The sequence below is a fragment of the Dendrobates tinctorius genome, unplaced genomic scaffold, assembly GCF_039654945.1.
Source record: "Dendrobates tinctorius isolate UK_male_01 unplaced genomic scaffold, ASM3965494v1 ptg000367l, whole genome shotgun sequence".
Classification (NCBI taxonomy): domain Eukaryota; kingdom Metazoa; phylum Chordata; class Amphibia; order Anura; family Dendrobatidae; genus Dendrobates; species Dendrobates tinctorius.
In genome coordinates, this window is record NW_027362033.1 from 2608439 (window position 1) to 2633997 (window position 25559).

At 65.6% G+C, this 25559-nt stretch overlaps 1 protein-coding gene across 1 annotated transcript; it reads right to left on the reverse strand.

The window, feature by feature from the left end:
• Positions 1 to 1091: 1091 nt before the first annotated feature.
• LYRM2 (LYR motif containing 2) lies at positions 1092 to 24473 on the reverse strand. Its single transcript, XM_073562815.1, has 3 exons — positions 24320 to 24473; positions 1438 to 1578; positions 1092 to 1344 (listed from the first exon to the last, which is right to left on the reverse strand). The coding sequence occupies exons 1-3, from the start codon at positions 24356 to 24358 to the stop codon at positions 1264 to 1266; spliced, it is 261 nt and encodes an 86-aa protein (XP_073418916.1). The 5' UTR covers positions 24359 to 24473; the 3' UTR covers positions 1092 to 1263.
• Between the last annotated feature and the right edge of the window lie 1086 nt (positions 24474 to 25559).

Genomic DNA, 25559 nt, shown 5'->3' on the forward strand with positions numbered 1-25559 from the left:
ATCCCCAGCCAGGCTCCACATTACACGCCGCGGTCAGGTTCCGCATACACCACCAGACACAGCCAGGCTCCACATCACAGGGCGCCATCAGGTCTCACACACATTACAGGCTGCCGTCAGGTCTCGCACACACATCACAGGGCACGGTCAGGTCTCGCACACACATCACAGGGCACGGTCAGGTCTCGCACACACATCACAGGCTGACGTCAGGTCTCGCACACACATCACAGGCCGACGTCAGGACTCGCACACACATCACAGGCCGACGTCAGGACTCGCACACACATCACAGGCCGACGTCAGGACTCGCACACACATCACAGGCCGCCGTCAGGTCTCGCACACACATCACAGGCTGCCGTCAGGTCTCGCACACACATCACAGGCCGACGTCAGGACTCGCACACACATCACAGGCCGACGTCAGGACTCGCACACACATCACAGGCCGATGTCAGGACTCGCACACACATCACAGGCCGACGTCAGGACTCGCACACACATCACAGGGCGCCGTCAGGTCTCGCACACACATCACAGGGCGCCGTCAGGTCTCGCATACACATCACAGGGCGCCGTCAGGTCTCGCACACACATCACAACCCACGGTCAGGTCTCGCACACACATCACAGGCCGCCGTCAGGTCTCGCACACACATCACAGGGCGCCGTCAGGTCTCGCACACACATCACAGGGCGCCGTCAGGTCTCGCACACACATCACAACCCACGGTCAGGTCTCGCACACACATCACAGGCCGCCGTCAGGTCTCGCACACACATCACAGCCCACGGTCAGATCTCGCACACACATCACAGGCCACCATGCGGTCTCGCACACACATCACAGGCCGCCGTCAGGTCTTGCATACACCACCAGGCTCTCCTATAGTTGGTCTTCATCCACACCATGGCTCACAGTTTCCCCCTACCCCACCTGTACCAATACACACAGGCTGCACATTGCGGCCCAGTTTCCCCCCACCCCGTGCACACCACTTTCCACAGTCGGGCTCCACACCGCACCGTGTGGCACTGGCACCACATGGAAAGCAATTAAAAAAAGAAAAGAAACGTGAACAAAGATATAAAAATCTAGGCTTTTATAAGGTAGTGATTGAATAAAGTCGAGATGGATGGAAGTCTCCCCCCTCCACAGTGATGTCCATGCAGGTCAGGAGGGACGTCCACACACCCGGTCAGCAGAGGGGTCAGTACTCAGCTCCATGACACCCCCACAGATCGGCGGCTCACACAGATCTAGGACTTGGCCAGCTTCAGCGCCCACTCCAGCTCCTGCAGATGCCGCTCGCCCTGAGAGATCATCATCCGTATAGTGATCTGCGGGAAGACGGGGGAAGGGTCACACGATCCCAGGATGGAGCCGCGAGGTGCACCCCTCACAGTCAGCTCCACGCCCCATCACCCGCTCACCTCATCACTGGTCGTCTTGTTCCCACGAAACTCCCTCCGGGCCCATTCCCTCACATAGGTGCGATCCGCGGGGTCCGGGATACGGCGCACCGTGCGGAGGATCCTCCTGTACAGGCCCAGCACCCGCTGCCGGAACAGGAACTGGGGGCACAAAGGAAGAATGGCGCACAGACCCCAACATGTGAAGGCGGGGTAATGGGGCAGGAGGAGGAGCCATCTGCGTATATATCCCCTCCCCGTATATACTGTATCCTCACACACAAAGTACCCTCCCCGTACACACCACACACGCACGCGCGGGGCATCCTCCCCGTACACACCACACACGCACGCACGCACGCACGGGGCATCCTCCCCGTACACACCACACACGCACGCACGCGCGGGGCATCCTCCCCGTACACACCACACACACACACACGCGCGCGCGGTACCCTCCCCGCACACACACATGCGGCACCCTCTCCGTACACACCACACACGCGCGCGCGCGCGGTACCCTCCCCGCACACACACATGCGGCACCCTCTCCGTACACACCACACACACACGCGGTACCCTCCCCGTACACATCACACACACGCGGCATCCTCCCCGTACACATCACACACACGCGGCATCCTCCCCGTACACACCACACACACGCAGCATCCTCCCCGCACACACCACACACCCGGCATCCTCCCCGCACACACCACACACACGCGGCATCCTCCCAGTACACACCACACACGGCCTCCTCCACACACACACACACACAGCCTCCTCCCCGTACACACCACATACACACACGGCATCCTCCACACACACACGGCCTCCTCCTCGTACACACCACACACACACACACGGCATCCTCCCCGTACACACCACACACACACACGGCATCCTCCCCGTACACACCACACACGGCATCCTCCCCGTACACACCACACACACACACGGCATCCTCCCCGCACACACCACACACACGGCCTCCTTCCCACACACACCACACGGCACCCTCCACACACACGCACGGCATCCTCCCCGTACACACCACACACACGGCCTCCTCCCCGCACACACCACACACACCATACACACACACACACACGGCATCCTCCCTGTAAACACCACACACACACCACACACACACGGTACCCTCCCCACACACACACACGGCATCCTCCCCGTAAACACCACACACACACACGGCATCCTCCCCACACACACACGCGGCCTCCTCCCCGCACACACCACACACACACGGCCTCCTCCCCACACACACCACACACACACGGCCTCCTCCCCACACACACCCGGCCTCCTCCCCGTACACACCACACACACGGCCTCCTCCCCACACACACACCACACACACACGGCACCCTCCCCACACACACACGGCATCCTCCCCGTAAACACCACACACACACGCGGCCTCCTCCCCGCACACACCACACACACACGCGGCCTCCTCCCCGCACACACCACACACACACGGCCTCCTCCCCACACACCACACACACGCGGCCTCCTCCCCACACACACGCGGCCTCCTCCCCACACACACCACACACACGCGGCCTCCTCCCCACACACACGCGGCCTCCTCCCCACACACACCACACACACGAGGCCTCCTCCCCACACACACGCGGCCTCCTCCCCACACACACAACACACACACACACGGCCTCCTCCACACAGACACCACACACACACGCGGCCTCCTCCCCGCACACACACCACACACACACGCGGCCTCCTCCCCGCACACACCACACACACAGACTCCTCCCCATACACACACGCGGCCTCCTCCCCGCACACACACACACGGCATCCTCCCCGCACACACGCGGCCTCCTCCCCGTAAACACCACACACACGGCACCCTCCCCACATACACCACACACACATGGCATCCTCCCCGTAAACACCACACACGGCACCCTCCCCACACACACACGCGGCCTCCTCCCCGCACACACCACACACACACACGCGGCCTCCTCCCCGCACACACCACACACACACGGCCTCCTCCCCACACACACACACGCACGGCCTCCTCCCCGTACACACCACACACACGGCCTCCTCCCCGTACACAACACACACGCGGCTTCCTCCCCACACACACGGCCTCCTCCCCGTACACACCACACACACACGGCCTCCTCCCCACAGACACCACACACACGGCCTTCTCCCCACAGACACCACACACACACGGCCTCCTCCCCACACATACCACACACTGCCTCCTCCCCATACACACCACACACACACGCGGCCTCCTCCCCACACACACCACACACGGCCTCCTCCCCGCACACCACACACACACGCGGCCTCCTCCCCGCACACACCACACACACGGCATCCTCCCCACACACACACACGCGGCCTCCTCCCCGCACACACCACACACGCGGCCCCCTCCCCGCACACACACCACACACACACGCGGCCTCCTCCCCGCACACACCACACACACAGCCTCCTCCCCACACACACGCGGCCTCCTCCCCGCACACACGCGGCCTCCTTTCCACACACACCACACACACACGCGGCCTCCTCCCCGTACACACCACACACACAAGCGGCCTCCTCCCCGTACACACCACACACACAAGCGGCCTCCTCCCCGTACACACCACACACACAAGCGGCCTCCTCCCCGTACACACCACACACACACGCGGCCTCCTCCCCGTACACACCACACACACACGCGGCCTCCTCCCCACACACACCACACACACGCGGCCTCCTCCCCACACACACCACACACACGCGGCCTCCTCCCCACACACACCACACACACGCGGCCTCCTCCCCACACACACTACACACACACGCGGCCTCCTCCCCACACACCACACACACACGCGGCCTCCTCCCCGCACACACCACACACACACGCGGCCTCCTCCCCACACACGCGGCCTCCTCCCCGCACACACACAGCCTCCTCCCCGTACACACCACACACACGCAGCCTCCTCCCCACACACACCACACACACACACACGCGGCCTCCTCCCCGCACACACCACACACGCGGCCTCCTCCCCGCACACACCACACACACACGCGGCCTCCTCCCCGCACACACCACACACACGGCCTCCTCCCCACACACACTACACACACACGCGGCCTCCTCCCCGCACACACATGCGGCCTCCTCCCCACACACACACACGGCCTCCTCCCCACACACACACACGCGGCCTCCTCCCCGCACACCACACACACAGCCTCCTCCCCGCACACACCACACACACAGCCTCCTCCCCGTACACACCACACACACGGCCTCCTCCCCGTACACACCACACACACGGCCTCCTCCCCACACACCCGCGGCCTCCTACCCGCACACACCACACACACGCGGCCTCCTCCCCGCACACACTACACACGGCCTCCTCCCCGTACACACCACACACACGCGGCCTCCTCCCCGCACACACCACACACACACGCGGCCTCCTCCATGCACACACCACACGCGGCCTCCTGCCCGCACACACCACACACACACGTGGTGTCCTCCCCGTACACACCACACACACGTGGCCTCCTCCCCACACACACTACACACACACGCGGCCTCCTCCCCACACACACTACACACACACGCGGCCTCCTCCCTGCACACACCACACACACGGCCTCCTCCCCGCACACACCACACACACGCGGCCTCCTCCCCGCACACACACAGCCTCCTCCCCGTACACACCACACACACGCGGCCTCCTCCCCACACACACCACACACACGCGGCCTCCTCCCCACACACACCACACACACGCGGCCTCCTCCCCACACACACTACACACACACGCGGCCTCCTCCCCACACACACTACACACACAGGCGGCCTCCATCCCACACACCACACACACAGCCTCCTCCCCGTACACACCACATACACACACGGCATCCTCCACACACACACGGCCTCCTCCTCGTACACACCACACACACACACACGGCATCCTCCCCGTACACACCACACACACACACGGCATCCTCCCCGTACACACCACACACGGCATCCTCCCCGTACACACCACACACACACACGGCATCCTCCCCGCACACACACACACGGCCTCCTTCCCACACACACCACACGGCACCCTCCACACACACGCACGGCATCCTCCCCGTACACACCACACACACGGCCTCCTCCCCGCACACACCACACACACCATACACACACACACACGGCATCCTCCCCGTAAACACCACACACACACCACACACACACGGTACCCTCCCCACACACACACACGGCATCCTCCCCGTAAACACCACACACACACGGCATCCTCCCCACACACACACGCGGCCTCCTCCCCGCACACACCACACACACACGGCCTCCTCCCCACACACACCACACACACACGGCCTCCTCCCCACACACACCCGGCCTCCTCCCCGTACACACCACACACACGGCCTCCTCCCCACACACACACCACACACACACGGCACCCTCCCCACACACACACGGCATCCTCCCCGTAAACACCACACACACACGCGGCCTCCTCCCCGCACACACCACACACACACGCGGCCTCCTCCCCGCACACACCACACACACACGGCCTCCTCCCCACACACCACACACACGCGGCCTCCTCCCCACACACACGCGGCCTCCTCCCCACACACACCACACACACGCGGCCTCCTCCCCACACACACGCGGCCTCCTCCCCACACACACCACACACACGAGGCCTCCTCCCCACACACACGCGGCCTCCTCCCCACACACACAACACACACACACACGGCCTCCTCCACACAGACACCACACACACACGCGGCCTCCTCCCCGCACACACACCACACACACACGCGGCCTCCTCCCCGCACACACCACACACACAGCCTCCTCCCCATACACACACGCGGCCTCCTCCCCGCACACACACACACGGCATCCTCCCCGCACACACGCGGCCTCCTCCCCGTAAACACCACACACACGGCACCCTCCCCACATACACCACACACACATGGCATCCTCCCCGTAAACACCACACACGGCACCCTCCCCACACACACACGCGGCCTCCTCCCCGCACACACCACACACACACACGCGGCCTCCTCCCCGCACACACCACACACACACGGCCTCCTCCCCACACACACACACGCACGGCCTCCTCCCCGTACACACCACACACACGGCCTCCTCCCCGTACACAACACACACGCGGCTTCCTCCCCACACACACGGCCTCCTCCCCGTACACACCACACACACACGGCCTCCTCCCCACAGACACCACACACACGGCCTTCTCCCCACAGACACCACACACACACGGCCTCCTCCCCACACATACCACACACTGCCTCCTCCCCATACACACCACACACACACGCGGCCTCCTCCCCACACACACCACACACGGCCTCCTCCCCGCACACCACACACACACGCGGCCTCCTCCCCCCACACACACACGCGGCCTCCTCCCCGCACACACCACACACGCGGCCCCCTCCCCGCACACACACCACACACACACGCGGCCTCCTCCCCGCACACACCACACACACAGCCTCCTCCCCACACACACGCGGCCTCCTCCCCGCACACACGCGGCCTCCTTTCCACACACACCACACACACACGCGGCCTCCTCCCCGTACACACCACACACACAAGCGGCCTCCTCCCCGTACACACCACACACACAAGCGGCCTCCTCCCCGTACACACCACACACACAAGCGGCCTCCTCCCCGTACACACCACACACACACGCGGCCTCCTCCCCGTACACACCACACACACACGCGGCCTCCTCCCCACACACACCACACACACGCGGCCTCCTCCCCACACACACCACACACACGCGGCCTCCTCCCCACACACACCACACACACGCGGCCTCCTCCCCACACACACTACACACACACGCGGCCTCCTCCCCACACACCACACACACACGCGGCCTCCTCCCCGCACACACCACACACACACGCGGCCTCCTCCCCACACACGCGGCCTCCTCCCCGCACACACACAGCCTCCTCCCCGTACACACCACACACACGCAGCCTCCTCCCCACACACACCACACACACACACACGCGGCCTCCTCCCCGCACACACCACACACGCGGCCTCCTCCGCGTACACACCACACACGCGGCCTCCTCCCCGCACACACCACACACACACGCGGCCTCCTCCCCGCACACACCACACACACGGCCTCCTCCCCACACACACTACACACACACGCGGCCTCCTCCCCGCACACACATGCGGCCTCCTCCCCACACACACACACGGCCTCCTCCCCACACACACACACGCGGCCTCCTCCCCGCACACACCACACACACAGCCTCCTCCCCGCACACACCACACACACAGCCTCCTCCCCGCACACACCACACACACAGCCTCCTCCCCGTACACACCACACACACGGCCTCCTCCCCGTACACACCACACACACGGCCTCCTCCCCACACACCCGCGGCCTCCTCCCCGCACACACCACACACACGCGGCCTCCTCCCCGCACACACTACACACGGCCTCCTCCCCGTACACACCACACACACGCGGCCTCCTCCCCGCACACACCACACACACACGCGGCCTCCTCCATGCACACACCACACGCGGCCTCCTGCCCGCACACACCACACACACACGTGGTGTCCTCCCCGTACACACCACACACACGGCCTCCTCCCCGTACACACCACACACACGGCCTCCTCCCCACACACCCGCGGCCTCCTCCCCGCACACACCACACACACGCGGCCTCCTCCCCGCACACACTACACACGGCCTCCTCCCCGTACACACCACACACACGCGGCCTCCTCCCCGCACACACCACACACACACGCGGCCTCCTCCATGCACACACCACACGCGGCCTCCTGCCCGCACACACCACACACACACGTGGTGTCCTCCCCGTACACACCACACACACGTGGCCTCCTCCCCACACACACTACACACACACGCGGCCTCCTCCCCACACACACTACACACACACGCGGCCTCCTCCCTGCACACACCACACACACGGCCTCCTCCCCGCACACACCACACACACGCGGCCTCCTCCCCGCACACACACAGCCTCCTCCCCGTACACACCACACACACGCGGCCTCCTCCCCACACACACCACACACACGCGGCCTCCTCCCCACACACACCACACACACGCGGCCTCCTCCCCACACACACTACACACACACGCGGCCTCCTCCCCACACACACTACACACACAGGCGGCCTCCATCCCACACACCACACACACAGCCTCCTCCCCGTACACACCACATACACACACGGCATCCTCCACACACACACGGCCTCCTCCTCGTACACACCACACACACACACACGGCATCCTCCCCGTACACACCACACACACACACGGCATCCTCCCCGTACACACCACACACGGCATCCTCCCCGTACACACCACACACACACACGGCATCCTCCCCGCACACACCACACACACACACACGGCCTCCTTCCCACACACACGGCATCCTCCCCGTACACACCACACACACGGCCTCCTCCCCGCACACACCACACACACCATACACACACACACACGGCATCCTCCCCGTAAACACCACACACACACCACACACACACGGTACCCTCCCCACACACACACACGGCATCCTCCCCGTAAACACCACACACACACACGGCATCCTCCCCACACACACACGCGGCCTCCTCCCCGCACACACCACACACACACGGCCTCCTCCCCACACACACCACACACACACGGCCTCCTCCCCACACACACCCGGCCTCCTCCCCGTACACACCACACACACGGCCTCCTCCCCACACACACACCACACACACACGGCACCCTCCCCACACACACACGGCATCCTCCCCGTAAACACCACACACACACGCGGCCTCCTCCCCGCACACACCACACACACACGCGGCCTCCTCCCCGCACACACCACACACACACGGCCTCCTCCCCACACACCACACACACGCGGCCTCCTCCCCACACACACGCGGCCTCCTCCCCACACACACCACACACACGCGGCCTCCTCCCCACACACACGCGGCCTCCTCCCCACACACACCACACACACGAGGCCTCCTCCCCACACACACGCGGCCTCCTCCCCACACACACAACACACACGGCCTCCTCCACACAGACACCACACACACACGCGGCCTCCTCCCCGCACACACACCACACACACACGCGGCCTCCTCCCCGCACACACCACACACACAGCCTCCTCCCCATACACACACGCGGCCTCCTCCCCGCACACACACACACGGCATCCTCCCCGCACACACGCGGCCTCCTCCCCGTAAACACCACACACACGGCACCCTCCCCACATACACCACACACACATGGCATCCTCCCCGTAAACACCACACACGGCACCCTCCCCACACACACACGCGGCCTCCTCCCCGCACACACCACACACACACACGCGGCCTCCTCCCCGCACACACCACACACACACGGCCTCCTCCCCACACACACACACGCACGGCCTCCTCCCCGTACACACCACACACACGGCCTCCTCCCCGTACACAACACACACGCGGCTTCCTCCCCACACACACGGCCTCCTCCCCGTACACACCACACACACACGGCCTCCTCCCCACAGACACCACACACACGGCCTTCTCCCCACAGACACCACACACACACGGCCTCCTCCCCACACATACCACACACTGCCTCCTCCCCATACACACCACACACACACGCGGCCTCCTCCCCACACACACCACACACGGCCTCCTCCCCGCACACCACACACACACGCGGCCTCCTCCCCGCACACACCACACACACGGCATCCTCCCCCCACACACACACGCGGCCTCCTCCCCGCACACACCACACACGCGGCCCCCTCCCCGCACACACACCACACACACACGCGGCCTCCTCCCCGCACACACGCGGCCTCCTCCCCGCACACACGCGGCCTCCTTTCCACACACACCACACACACACGCGGCCTCCTCCCCGTACACACCACACACACAAGCGGCCTCCTCCCCGTACACACCACACACACAAGCGGCCTCCTCCCCGTACACACCACACACACACACACGGCCTCCTCCACACAGACACCACACACACACGCGGCCTCCTCCCCGCACACACACCACACACACACGCGGCCTCCTCCCCGCACACACCACACACACAGCCTCCTCCCCATACACACACGCGGCCTCCTCCCCGCACACACACACACGGCATCCTCCCCGCACACACGCGGCCTCCTCCCCGTAAACACCACACACACGGCACCCTCCCCACATACACCACACACACATGGCATCCTCCCCGTAAACACCACACACGGCACCCTCCCCACACACACACGCGGCCTCCTCCCCGCACACACCACACACACACACGCGGCCTCCTCCCCGCACACACCACACACACACGGCCTCCTCCCCACACACACACACGCACGGCCTCCTCCCCGTACACACCACACACACGGCCTCCTCCCCGTACACAACACACACGCGGCTTCCTCCCCACACACACGGCCTCCTCCCCGTACACACCACACACACACGGCCTCCTCCCCACAGACACCACACACACGGCCTTCTCCCCACAGACACCACACACACACGGCCTCCTCCCCACACATACCACACACTGCCTCCTCCCCATACACACCACACACACACGCGGCCTCCTCCCCACACACACCACACACGGCCTCCTCCCCGCACACCACACACACACGCGGCCTCCTCCCCGCACACACCACACACACGGCATCCTCCCCCCACACACACACGCGGCCTCCTCCCCGCACACACCACACACGCGGCCCCCTCCCCGCACACACACCACACACACACGCGGCCTCCTCCCCGCACACACGCGGCCTCCTCCCCGCACACACGCGGCCTCCTTTCCACACACACCACACACACACGCGGCCTCCTTTCCACACACACCACACACACACGCGGCCTCCTCCCCGTACACACCACACACACAAGCGGCCTCCTCCCCGTACACACCACACACACAAGCGGCCTCCTCCCCGTACACACCACACACACACGCGGCCTCCTCCCCGTACACACCACACACACACGCGGCCTCCTCCCCACACACACCACACACACGCGGCCTCCTCCCCACACACACCACACACACGCGGCCTCCTCCCCACACACACCACACACACGCGGCCTCCTCCCCACACACACTACACACACACGCGGCCTCCTCCCCACACACCACACACACACGCGGCCTCCTCCCCGCACACACCACACACACACGCGGCCTCCTCCCCACACACGCGGCCTCCTCCCCGCACACACACAGCCTCCTCCCCGTACACACCACACACACGCAGCCTCCTCCCCACACACACCACACACACGCGGCCTCCTCCCCGCACACACCACACACGCGGCCTCCTCCGCGTACACACCACACACGCGGCCTCCTCCCCGCACACACCACACACACACGCGGCCTCCTCCCCGCACACACCACACACACGGCCTCCTCCCCACACACACTACACACACACGCGGCCTCCTCCCCGCACACACATGCGGCCTCCTCCCCACACACACACACGGCCTCCTCCCCACACACACACACGCGGCCTCCTCCCCGCACACACCACACACACAGCCTCCTCCCCGCACACACCACACACACAGCCTCCTCCCCGTACACACCACACACACGGCCTCCTCCCCGTACACACCACACACACGGCCTCCTCCCCACACACCCGCGGCCTCCTCCCCGCACACACCACACACACGCGGCCTCCTCCCCGCACACACTACACACGGCCTCCTCCCCGTACACACCACACACACGCGGCCTCCTCCCCGCACACACCACACACACACGCGGCCTCCTCCATGCACACACCACACGCGGCCTCCTGCCCGCACACACCACACACACACGTGGTGTCCTCCCCGTACACACCACACACACGCGGCCTCCTCCCCACACACACTACACACACACGCGGCCTCCTCCCCACACACACTACACACACACGCGGCCTCCTCCCTGCACACACCACACACACGGCCTCCTCCCCGCACACACCACACACACGCGGCCTCCTCCCCGCACACACACAGCCTCCTCCCCGTACACACCACACACACGCGGCCTCCTCCCCACACACACCACACACACGCGGCCTCCTCCCCACACACACTACACACACACGCGGCCTCCTCCCCACACACACTACACACACAGGCGGCCTCCATCCCACACACCACACACACGCAGCCTCCTCCCCGCACACACCACACACACACGAGGCCTCCTCCCCGCACACACCACACACACACACGCGGCCTCCTCCCCGCTCACACCACACGGCCTCCTCCCCGCACACACCACACACAGCCTCCTCCCCGCACACACCACACACACACGGCCTCCTCCCCGCACACACCACACACACACGCGGCCTCCTCCCCGCACACACCACACACACACACCACACACACACGCGGCCTCCTCCCCGCACACACCACACACACACGCGGCCTCCTCCCCGCACACACCACACACACACGCGGCCTCCTCCCCGCACACACCACACACACACGCGGCCTCCTCCCCGCACACACCACACACACACGCGGCCTCCTCCCCGCACACACCACACACACGCGGCCTCCTCCCCGCACACACCACACACGCGGCCTCCTCCCCGCACACACCACACACACACACGGCCTCCTCCCCGCACACACCACACACACACACGCGGCCTCCTCCCCGCACACACCACACACACACACGCGGCCTCCTCCCCGCACACACCACACACACACACGCGGCCTCCTCCCCGCACACACCACACACACACGCGGCCTCCTCCCCGCACACACCACACACACGCGCGGCCTCCTCCCCGCACACACCACACACACACGCGGCCTCCTCCCCACACACCACACACACGGCCTCCTCCCCGCACACACCCGCGGCCTCCTCCCCGCACACACCCGCGGCCTCCTCCCCGCACACACACGCAGCCTCCTCACCACACACACACACGGCCTCCTCCCCGCACACACCACACACGCGGCCTCCTCCCCACACACACCACACACACGCGGCCTCCTCCCCGCACACGCGGCCTCCTCCCCGCACACACCACACACGCGGCCTCCTCCCCGCACACACCACACACACGGCCTCCTCCCCACACACCACACACGGCCTCCTCCCCACACACACGGCCTCCTCACCAAACACCACACACGCGGCCGCCTCCTCCCCACACACACATGCGGCCTCCTCCCCACACACACATACGCGGCCTCCTCCCCGTACACACCACACACACACGCGGCCTCCTCCCCGTACACACCACACACACACGCGGCCTCCTCCCCGTACACACCACACACACAGGCGGCCTCCTCCCCGTACACATCACACACACACGCGGCCTCGTCCCCGTACACACCACACACACGCGGCCTCCTCCCCGCACACACCACACACACGCGGCCTCCCCGCACACACACTACACACACACGCGGCCTCCTCCCCACACACCACACACACACGCGGCCTCCTTCCCTCACACACCACACACACACGCGGCCTCCTCCCCACACACCCCACGCCTCCTCCCCGCACACACCACACACACGCGGCCTCCTCCCCGCACACACCACACACACACGCGGCCTCCTCCCCGTACACACCACACACACACGCGGCCTCCTCCCCGTACACACCACACACACGCGGCCTCCTCCCCGTACACACCACACACACACGCGGCCTCCTCCCCGTACACACCACACACACACTCGGCCTCCTCCCCGTACACACCACACACACACGCGGCCTCCTCCCCGTACACACCACACACACGCGGCCTCCTCCCCGCACACACCACACACACGCGGCCTCCCCGCACACACACTACACACACACGCGGCCTCCTCCCCACACCACACACACACGCGGCCTCCTTCCCTCACACACCACACACACACGCGGCCTCCTCCCCACACACCCCACGCCTCCTCCCCGCACACACAGCCTCCTCCCCGTACACACCACACACACGCGGCCTCCTCCCCACACACACTACACACACACGCGGCCTCCTCCCCACACACACTACACACACAGGCGGCCTCCTCCCCACACACACCACACACACACACACATGAGGCCTCCTCCCCGCACACACACCACACGCGGCCTCCTCCACGCACACACCACACACACACGTGGCCTCCTCCCCGCACACACCACACTCACACGTGGCCTCCTCCCCGCACACACCACACACACGGCATCCTCCCCGTACACACCACACACACGGCATCCTCCCCGCACACACCACACACGCGGCCCCCTCCCCGCACCCACACCACACACACGCGGCCTCCTCCCCGCACACACACCACACACACACGCGGCCTCCTCCCCCCACACACTACACACACACGCGGCCTCCTCCCCACACACACTACGCACACACGCGGCCTCCTTCCCACACACACGCGGCCTCCTTTCCACACACACCACACACGCGGCCTCCTCCCCGCACACACCACACACACAGCCTCCTCCCCGTACACACCACACACACACAGCCTCCTCCCCGTACACACCACACCCCTGCGGCCTCCTCCCCACACACCACACACGTGGCCTCCTCCCCGCACACAGCACACACACAGCCTCCTCCCCGTACACACCACACACACGCGGCCTCCTCCCCGTACACACCACACACACGCGGCCTCCTCCCCGTACACACCACACACACGCGGCCTCCTCCCCACACACACTACACACACAGGCGGCCTCCCCACACACACCACACACACACGCGGCCTCCCCACACACACCACACACACACGCGGCCTGCTCCCCGCACACACCACACACACACGTGGCCTCCTTCCCGCACACACCACACACGCGGCATCCTCCCCGTACACACCACACACATGGCATCCTCCCCATACACACCACACACACACGCGGCCTCCTCCCCGCACACACCACACACGCGGCCTCCTCCCCGTACACACCACACACACGGCCTCCTCCCCGTACACACCACACACACACACGCGGCCTCCTCCCGGCACACACCACACACACACCACACACACGGCCTCCTCCCCACACACACTACACACACACGCGGCCTCCTCCCCACACACGCGGCCTCCTCCCCGCACACACCACACACACATGCGGCCTCCTCCCCACACACACGCGGCCTCCTCCCCCCGCACACCACACACACACAGCCTCCTCCCCGCACACACCACACACACACAGCCTCCTCCCCGCACACACCACACACACACAGCCTCCTCCCCGCACACACCCCACACACACAGCCTCCTCCCCGCACACACAACACACACAGCCTCCTCCCCGTACACACCACATACACACCACACACACGCGGCCTCCTCCCCGTACACACCACACACACGCGGCCTCCTCCCAACACACTACACACACACACGGCCTCCTCCCCGCACACACTACACACACGCGGCCTCCTCCCCGCACACACTACACACACACGCGGCCTCCTCCCCGCACACACTACACACACACGCGGCCTCCTCCCCGCACACACTACACACACACGCGGCCTCCTCCCCGCACACACTACACACACACGCGGCCTCCTCCCCGCACACACCCGGCCTCCTCCCCGCACACACCACACACACACACGCGGCCTCCTCCCCGCACACACCACACACACACACACACGCGACCTCCTCCCCGCACACACACGCGGCCTCCTCCCCGCACACACCACACACACACGCGGCCTCCTCCCCGCACACACCACACACACACGCGGCCTCCTCCCCGCACACACCACACACACACGCGGCCTCCTCCCCACACACACCACACACACACGCGGCCTCCTCCCCACACACACCACACACACACGCGGCCTCCTCCCCACACACCACACACACGCGGCCTCCTCCCCACACACACGCGGCCTCCTCCCCGCACACACCACACACACACGCGGCCTCCTCCCCGCACACACCACACACACACGCGGCCTCCTCCCCGCACACACCACACACACACGCGGCCTCCTCCCCGCACACACCACACACACACGCGGCCTCCTCCCCGCACACAACACACACACACACACGCGGCCTCCTCCCCGCACACACCACACACACGCGGCCTCCTCCCCACACACACCACACACACACGCGGCCTCCTCCCCACACACACCACACACACACGCGGCCTCCTCCCCGCACACACCACACACACGCTGCCTCCTCCCCACACACACACACACACGGCCTCCTCCCCGTACACACCACACACACAGCCTCCTCCCCACACACCCGCGGCCTCCTCCCCGCACACACCACACACACGCGGCCTCCTCCCCGCACACACCACACACACTTGGCCTCCTCCCCACACACACGACACACACACGCGGCCTCCTCCCCGCACACACCACACACTCGCGGCCTCCTCCCTGCACACACCACACACTCGCGGCCTCCTCCCTGCACACACCACACGCGGCCTCCTCCCCGCACACACCACACGCGGCCTCCTCCCCGCACACACCACACACACACACGGCCTCCTCCCCACACACCCCACACACATGGCCTCCTCCCCACACACACCACACACACACACACACACACACGGCCTCCTCCCCGCACACACCACACACACACATGGCCTCCTCCCCACACACCCCACACACACGGCCTCCTCCCCACACACACCACACACACACACACACACACGCGGCCTCCTCCATGCACACACCACACGCGGCCTCCTGCCCGCACACACCACACACACACGTGGTGTCCTTCCCGCACACACCACACGCGGCATCCTCCCCGTACACACCACACACACGTGGCCTCCTCCCCACACACACTACACACACACGCGGCCTCCTCCCCACACACACTACACACACACGCGGCCTCCTCCCTGCACACACCACACACACGGCCTCCTCCCCGCACACACCACACACACGCGGCCTCCTCCCCGCACACACACAGCCTCCTCCCCGTACACACCACACACACGCGGCCTCCTCCCCACACACACACCACACACACGCGGCCTCCTCCCCACACACACCACACACACGCGGCCTCCTCCCCACACACACTACACACACACGCGGCCTCCTCCCCACACACACTACACACACGCAGCCTCCTCCCCGCACACACCACACACACACGAGGCCTCCTCCCCGCACACACCACACACACACACGCGGCCTCCTCCCCGCTCACACCACACGGCCTCCTCCCCGCACACACCACACACAGCCTCCTCCCCGCACACACCACACACACACCACACACGGCCTCATCCCCGCACACACCACACACACACGCGGCCTCCTCCCCGCACACACCACACACACACACACGCGGCCTCCTCCCCGCACACACCACACACACACGCGGCCTCCTCCCCGCACACACCACACACACACGCGGCCTCCTCCCCGCACACACCACACACACATGCGGCCTCCTCCCCACACACACTCGGCCTCCTCCCCGCACACACCACACACACACAGCCTCCTCCCCGCACACACCACACACACAGCCTCCTTCCCGCACACACCACACACACACAGCCTCCTCCCCGCACACACCACACACACGCGGCCTCCTCCCCGCACACACTACACACACACGCGGCCTCCTCCCCGCACACACTACACACACACGCGGCCTCCTCCCCGCACACACTACACACACACGCGGCCTCCTCCCCGCACACACTACACACACACGCGGCCTCCTCCCCGCACACACTACACACACACGCGGCCTCCTCCCCGCACACACCACACACACACACACGCGGCCTCCTCCCCGCACACACACGCGGCCTCCTCCCCGCACACACCACACACACACGCGGCCTCCTCCCCGCACACACCACACACACACGCGGCCTCCTCCCCGCACACACCACACACACACGCGGCCTCCTCCCCGCACACACCACACACACACGCGGCCTCCTCCCCACACACACCACACACACGCGGCCTCCTCCCCACACACACCACACACACGCGGCCTCCTCCCCACACACACGCGGCCTCCTCCCCGCACACACCACACACACACGCGGCCTCCTCCCCGCACACACCACACACACACGCGGCCTCCTCCCCGCACACACCACACACACACGGGGCCTCCTCCCCGCACACCACACACACACGCGGCCTCCTCCCCGCACACACCACACACACACGCGACCTCCTCCCCGCACACACCACACACACACACGGCCTCCTCCCCGCACACACCACACACAGCCTCCTCCCCGCACACACCACACACACACGCGGCCTCCTCCCCACACACACCACACACACACGCGGCCTCCTCCCCGCACACACCACACACACACGCGGCCTCCTCCCCGCACACACCACACACACGCGGCCTCCTCCCCACACACACACACACACGGCCTCCTCCCCGTACACACCACACACACAGCCTCCTCCCCACACACCCGCGGCCTCCTCCCCGCACACACCACACACACGCGGCCTCCTCCCCGCACACACCACACACACTCGGCCTCCTCCCCACACACACGACACACACACGCGGCCTCCTCCCCGCACACACGACACACACACGCGGCCTCCTTCCCGCACACACCACACACTCGCGGCCTCCTCCCCGCACACACCACACACACACGGCCTCCTCCCCACACACACCACACACACGGCCTCCTCCCCACACACACCACACACACACACACGGCCTCCTCCCCGCACACACCACACACACACACGGCCTCCTCCCCGCACACACCACACACACGGCCTCCTCCCCGCACACACCACACACACACACACGGCCTCCTCCCCGCACACACCACACACACACACGGCCTCCTCCCCGCACACACCACACACATACACGGCCTCCTCCCCGCACACCACACACACGGCCTCCTCCCCGCACACCACACACACGGCCTCCTCCCCACACACACCACACACGGCCTCCTCCCCGCACACACCACACACGGCCTCCTCCCCACACACCACACACACACACGCGGCCTCCTCCCCGCACACACCACACACACGCGGCCTCCTCCCCGCACACACCACACACACGCGGCCTCCTCCCCGCACACATCACACACACGGCCTCCTCCCCGCACACACCACACACACACACACGGCCTCCTCCCCACATACACGCGGCCTCCTCCCCGCACACACCACACAGCCTCCTCCCCGCACACACCACACACACACGCGGCCTCCTCCCCACACACACGCGCGGCCTCCTCCCCACACACACCACACACGCGCGCGGCCTCCTCCCCCCACACACCACACACACACGGCCTCCTCCCCACACACACGGCTTCCTCCTCGCACACACCACACACACACGCGGCCTCCTCCCCGCACACACCACACACACACGCGGCCTCCTCCCCACACACACCACACACAAACGCGGCCTCCTCCCCGCACACACCACACACACGCGGCCTCCTCCCCGCACACACCACACACACACGCGGCCTCCTCCCCGCACACACCACACACACACACGCGGCCTCCTCCCCGCACACACCACACACGCGCGGCCTCCTCCCCGCACACACCACACACACACGCGCGGCCTCCTCCCCGCACACACCACACACACGCGCGGCCTCCTCCCCGCACACACCACACACGCGGCCTCCTCCCCACACACACACGCGGCCTCCTCCCCACACACACCACACACACACACGGCCTCCTCCCCACACACACCACTCACACACACGGCCTCCTCCCCGCACACACCACACACACACACGGCCTCCTCCCCACACACAGGCGGCCTCCTCCCCGCACACACCACACACACACGGCCTCCTCCCCGCACACACCACACACACGGCCTCCTCCCCACACACACGCGGCCTCCTCCCCGCACACACCACACACACACACGGCCTTCTCCCCACACACACCACACACACACACACACGGCCTCCTCCCCACACACACCACACACTCACACGGCCTCCTCCCCACACACACCACATGGCCTCCTCCCCACACACACGCGGCCTCCTCCCCGCACACACCACATACACACACGGTCTCCTCCCCGCACACACCACACACACACACACGGCCTCCTCCCCACACACACGCGGCCTCCTCCCCGCACACACCACACACGCGGCCTCCTCCCCACACACACACGCGGCCTCCTCCCCGCACACACCACACACACACACGGCCTCCTCCCCGCACACACCACACACACACGCGGCCTCCTCCCCACACACACCACACACACGCGGCCTCCTCCCCGCACACACGGCCTCCTCCCCGCACACACCACACACACACGCGGCCTCCTCCCCGCACACACCACACACACACGCGGCCTCCTCCCCGCACACACCACACACACACACGGCCTCCTCCCCGCACACACCACACACACACGGCCTCCTCCCCGCACACACCACACACACACGCGGCCTCCTCCCCGCACACACCACACACACACACACGGCCTCCTCCCCTCACACACCACACACACACGCGGCCTCCTCCCCGCACACACCACACACACACACGCGGCCTCCTCCCCGCACACACCACACACACACACGCGGCCTCCTCCCCGCACACACCACACACACGCGGCCTCCTCCCCGCACACACCACACACACACACACACACGGCCTCCTCCCCGCACACACCACACACACACACACGGCCTCCTCCCCGCACACACCACACACAGCCTCCTCCCCGCACACACCACACACACACGCGGCCTCCTCCCCGCACACACCACACACACACGCGGCCTCCTCCCCGCACACACCACACACACACGCGGCCTCCTCCCCGCACACACCACACACGCGGCCTCCTCCCCACACACACCACACACACACACGGCCTCCTCCCCGCACACACCACACACACACACGCGGCCTCCTCCCCACACACACCACACACACACACGGCCTCCTCCCCGCACACACACGGCCTCCTCCCCGCACACACCACACACACACACGGCCTCCTCCCCGCACACACCACACACAGCCTCCTCCCCGCACACACCACACACACACGCGGCCTCCTCCCCGCACACACCACACACACACGCGGCCTCCTCCCCGCACACACCACACACGCGGCCTCCTCCCCACACACACCACACACGCGGCCTCCTCCCCACACACACCACACACACACACGGCCTCCTCCCCGCACACACCACACACACACACGCGGCCTCCTCCCCACACACACCACACACACACACGGCCTCCTCCCCGCACACACCACACACACGGCCTCCTCCCCGCACACACCACACACACACACGGCCTCCTCCCCGCACACACCACACACACACACGGCCTCCTCCCCGCACACACCACACACACACACGGCCTCCTCCCCGCACACACCACACACATACACGGCCTCCTCCCCGCACACACCACACACACGGCCTCCTCCCCACACACACCACACACACACACACGGCCTCCTCCCCGCACACACCACACACACACACGGCCTCCTCCCCACACACACGCGGCCTCCTCCCCGCACACACCACACACACGCGGCCTCCTCCCCGCACACACCACACACACACACGGCCTCCTCCCCGCACACACCACACACACACGGCCTCCTCCCCACATACACGCGGCCTCCTCCCCGCACACACCACACACACACACGGCCTCCTCCCCGCACACACCACACACACACGCGGCCTCCTCCCCACACACACCACACACACACGCGGCCTCCTCCCCACACACACGCGCGGCCTCCTCCCCACACACACCACACACGCGCGCGGCCTCCTCCCCACACACACCACACACACGGCTTCCTCCTCGCACACACCACACACACACGCGGCCTCCTCCCCGCACACACCACACACACACGCGGCCTCCTCCCCGCACACACCACACACACACGCGGCCTCCTCCCCGCACACACCACACACACACGCGGCCTCCTCCCCGCACACACCACACACACACGCGCGGCCTCCTCCCCGCACACACCACACACACACGCGCGGCCTCCTCCCCGCACACACCACACACACACGCGCGGCCTCCTCCCCGCACACACACACGCGGCCTCCTCACCACACACACCACTCACACACACGGCCTCCTCCCCGCGCACACCACACACACACACGGCCGCCTCCCCGCACACACCACACACACACACGGCCTCCTCCCCACACACACGCGGCCTCCTCCCCGCACACACCACACACACACCCGGCCTCCTCCCCACACACACCACACACGGCCTCCTCTCCACACACACGCGGCCTCCTCCCCACACACACCACACACACACACGGCCTCCTCCCCACACACACCACACACACACACGGCCTCCTCCCCACACACACCAGGTCTCCTCCCCGCACACACCACACACACACACACGGCCTCCTCCCCACACACACGCGGCCTCCTCCCCGCACACACCACACACACGCGGCCTCCTCCCCGCACACACCACACACACACGCGGCCTCCTCCCCGCACACACCACACACACACACGGCCTCCTCCCCGCACACACCACACACACACGCGGCCTCCTCCCCGCACACACCACACACACACGCGGCCTCCTCCCCGCACACACCACACACACATGCGGCCTCCTCCCCGCACACACCACACACACATGCGGCCTCCTCCCCGCACACACCACACACACACACGCGGCCTCCTCCCCGCACACACCACACACACACACGCGGCCTCCTCCCCGCACACACCACACACACACACGCGGCCTCCTCCCCGCACACACACCACACACACACGCGGCCTCCTCCCCGCACACACCACACACACACGCGGCCTCCTCCCCGCACACACCACACACACACGCGGCCTCCTCCCCGCACACACCACACACACACGCGGCCTCCTCACCACACACACACGCGGCCTCCTCCCCACACACACCACACACACACGCGGCCTCCTCCCCACACACACCACACACACACGCGGCCTCCTCCCCACACACACCACACACACACGCGGCCTCATCCCCACACACACCACACACACACGCGGCCTCCTCCCCGCACACACCACACACACACACGCGGCCTCCTCCCCGCACACACCACACACACACACGCGGCCTCCTCCCCGCACACACCACACACACACACGTGGCCTCCTCCCCGCACACACCACACACACACGCGGCCTCCTCCCCGCACACACCACACACACACGCGGCCTCCTCCCCGCACACACCACACACACACGCGGCCTCCTCCCCACACACACCACACACACACACGCCACACACACACGCGGCCTCCTCCCCACACACACACACACACCACACACGCGGCCTCCTCCCCACACACACCACACACACACACGGCCTCCTCCCCGCACACACCACACACACACGCGGCCTCCTCCCCACACACACCACACACACACACGGCCTCCTCCCCGCACACACCACACACACACGCGGCCTCCTCCCCACACACACACGCGGCCTCCTCCCCACACACACACACACACCACACACGCGGCCTCCTCCCCACACACACCACACACACACACGGCCTCCTCCCCACACACACCACACACACACGCGGCCTCCTCCCCTCCGGCTCACTCTCACCTGTCTCAGTGTTGGAGCCCCCAGTATTGGCGAGGCCATGACAGGTCACGTGACCTCCTCTCAGGCCGCAGCCATTTTAATGGAGACCAAAACATTATAATCTCGGGCGCTCTCTGCCATCAGTGCGCATGCGTGACACAACCTATAACTACATCTGATCTGTGCTCCCCCCACTGGAGGGAGAAACCACCGCATAGACCAGCGGCACCACAGCGCCCCCTGTATACACAGCCCGACACTGCAGGACAGTGACGGGTATCTAATCCTCTCCTGTGTGATACTGACTGCTGAGCCGTGTATCTAATCCTCTCCTGTGTGATACTGACTGCTGAGCCGTGTATCTAATCCTCTCCTGTGTGATACTGACTGCTGAGCTGTGTATCTAATCCTCTCCTGTGTGATACTGACTGCTGAGCTGTGTATCTAATCCTCTCCTGTGTGATACTGACTGCTGAGCCGTGTATCTAATCCTCTCCTGTGTGATACTGACTGCTGAGCCGTGTATCTAATCCTCTCCTGTGTGATACTGACTGCTGAGCTGTGTATCTAATCCTATCCTGTGTGATACTGTCTGCTGAGCCGTGTATCTAATCCTCTCCTGTGTGATAGTGACTGCTGAGCCGTGTATCTAATCCTATCCTGTGTGATAGTGACTGCTGAGCCGTGTATCTAATCCTATCCTGTGTGATACTGACTGCTGAGCCGTGTATCTAATCCTCTCCTGTGTGATACTGACTGCTGAGCCGTGTATCTAATCCTGTCCTGTGTGATACTGACTGCTGAGCCGTGTATCTAATCCTCTCCTGTGTGATACTGACTGCTGAGCCGTGTATCTAATCCTGTCCTGTGTGATACTGACTGCTGAGCCGTGTATCTAATCCTCTCCTGTGTGATACTGACTGCTGAGCCGTGTATCTAATCCTCTCCTGTGTGATACTGACTGTTGAGCTGTGTATCTAATCCTATCCTGTGTGATACTGTCTGCTGAGCCGTGTATCTAATCCTCTCCTGTGTGATACTGACTGCTGAGCCGTGTATCTAATCCTCTCCTGTGTGATACTGACTGCTGAGCCGTGTATCTAATCCTCTCCTGTGTGATACTGACTGCTGAGCCGTGTATCTAATCCTCTCCTGTGTGATACTGACTGCTGAGCCGTGTATCTAATCCTCTCCTGTGTGATACTGACTGCTGAGCAGTGTATCTAATCCTATCCCGTGTGATACTGACTGCTGAGCCGTG

Excerpts from the sequence above, each read along its gene's own strand:
- LYRM2 (XM_073562815.1), bottom strand. The coding sequence starts at position 24,358 with ATGGCCTCGCCAATACTGGGGGCTCCAACACTGAGACAG. Across the intron at positions 1,579-24,319 it reads GGGCTCCAACACTGAGACAG|TTCCTGTTCCGGCAGCGGGT; the intron begins GTGAGAGTGAGC and ends TTGTGCCCCCAG. Across the intron at positions 1,345-1,437 it reads ACAAGACGACCAGTGATGAG|ATCACTATACGGATGATGAT; the intron begins GTGAGCGGGTGA and ends GTCTTCCCGCAG.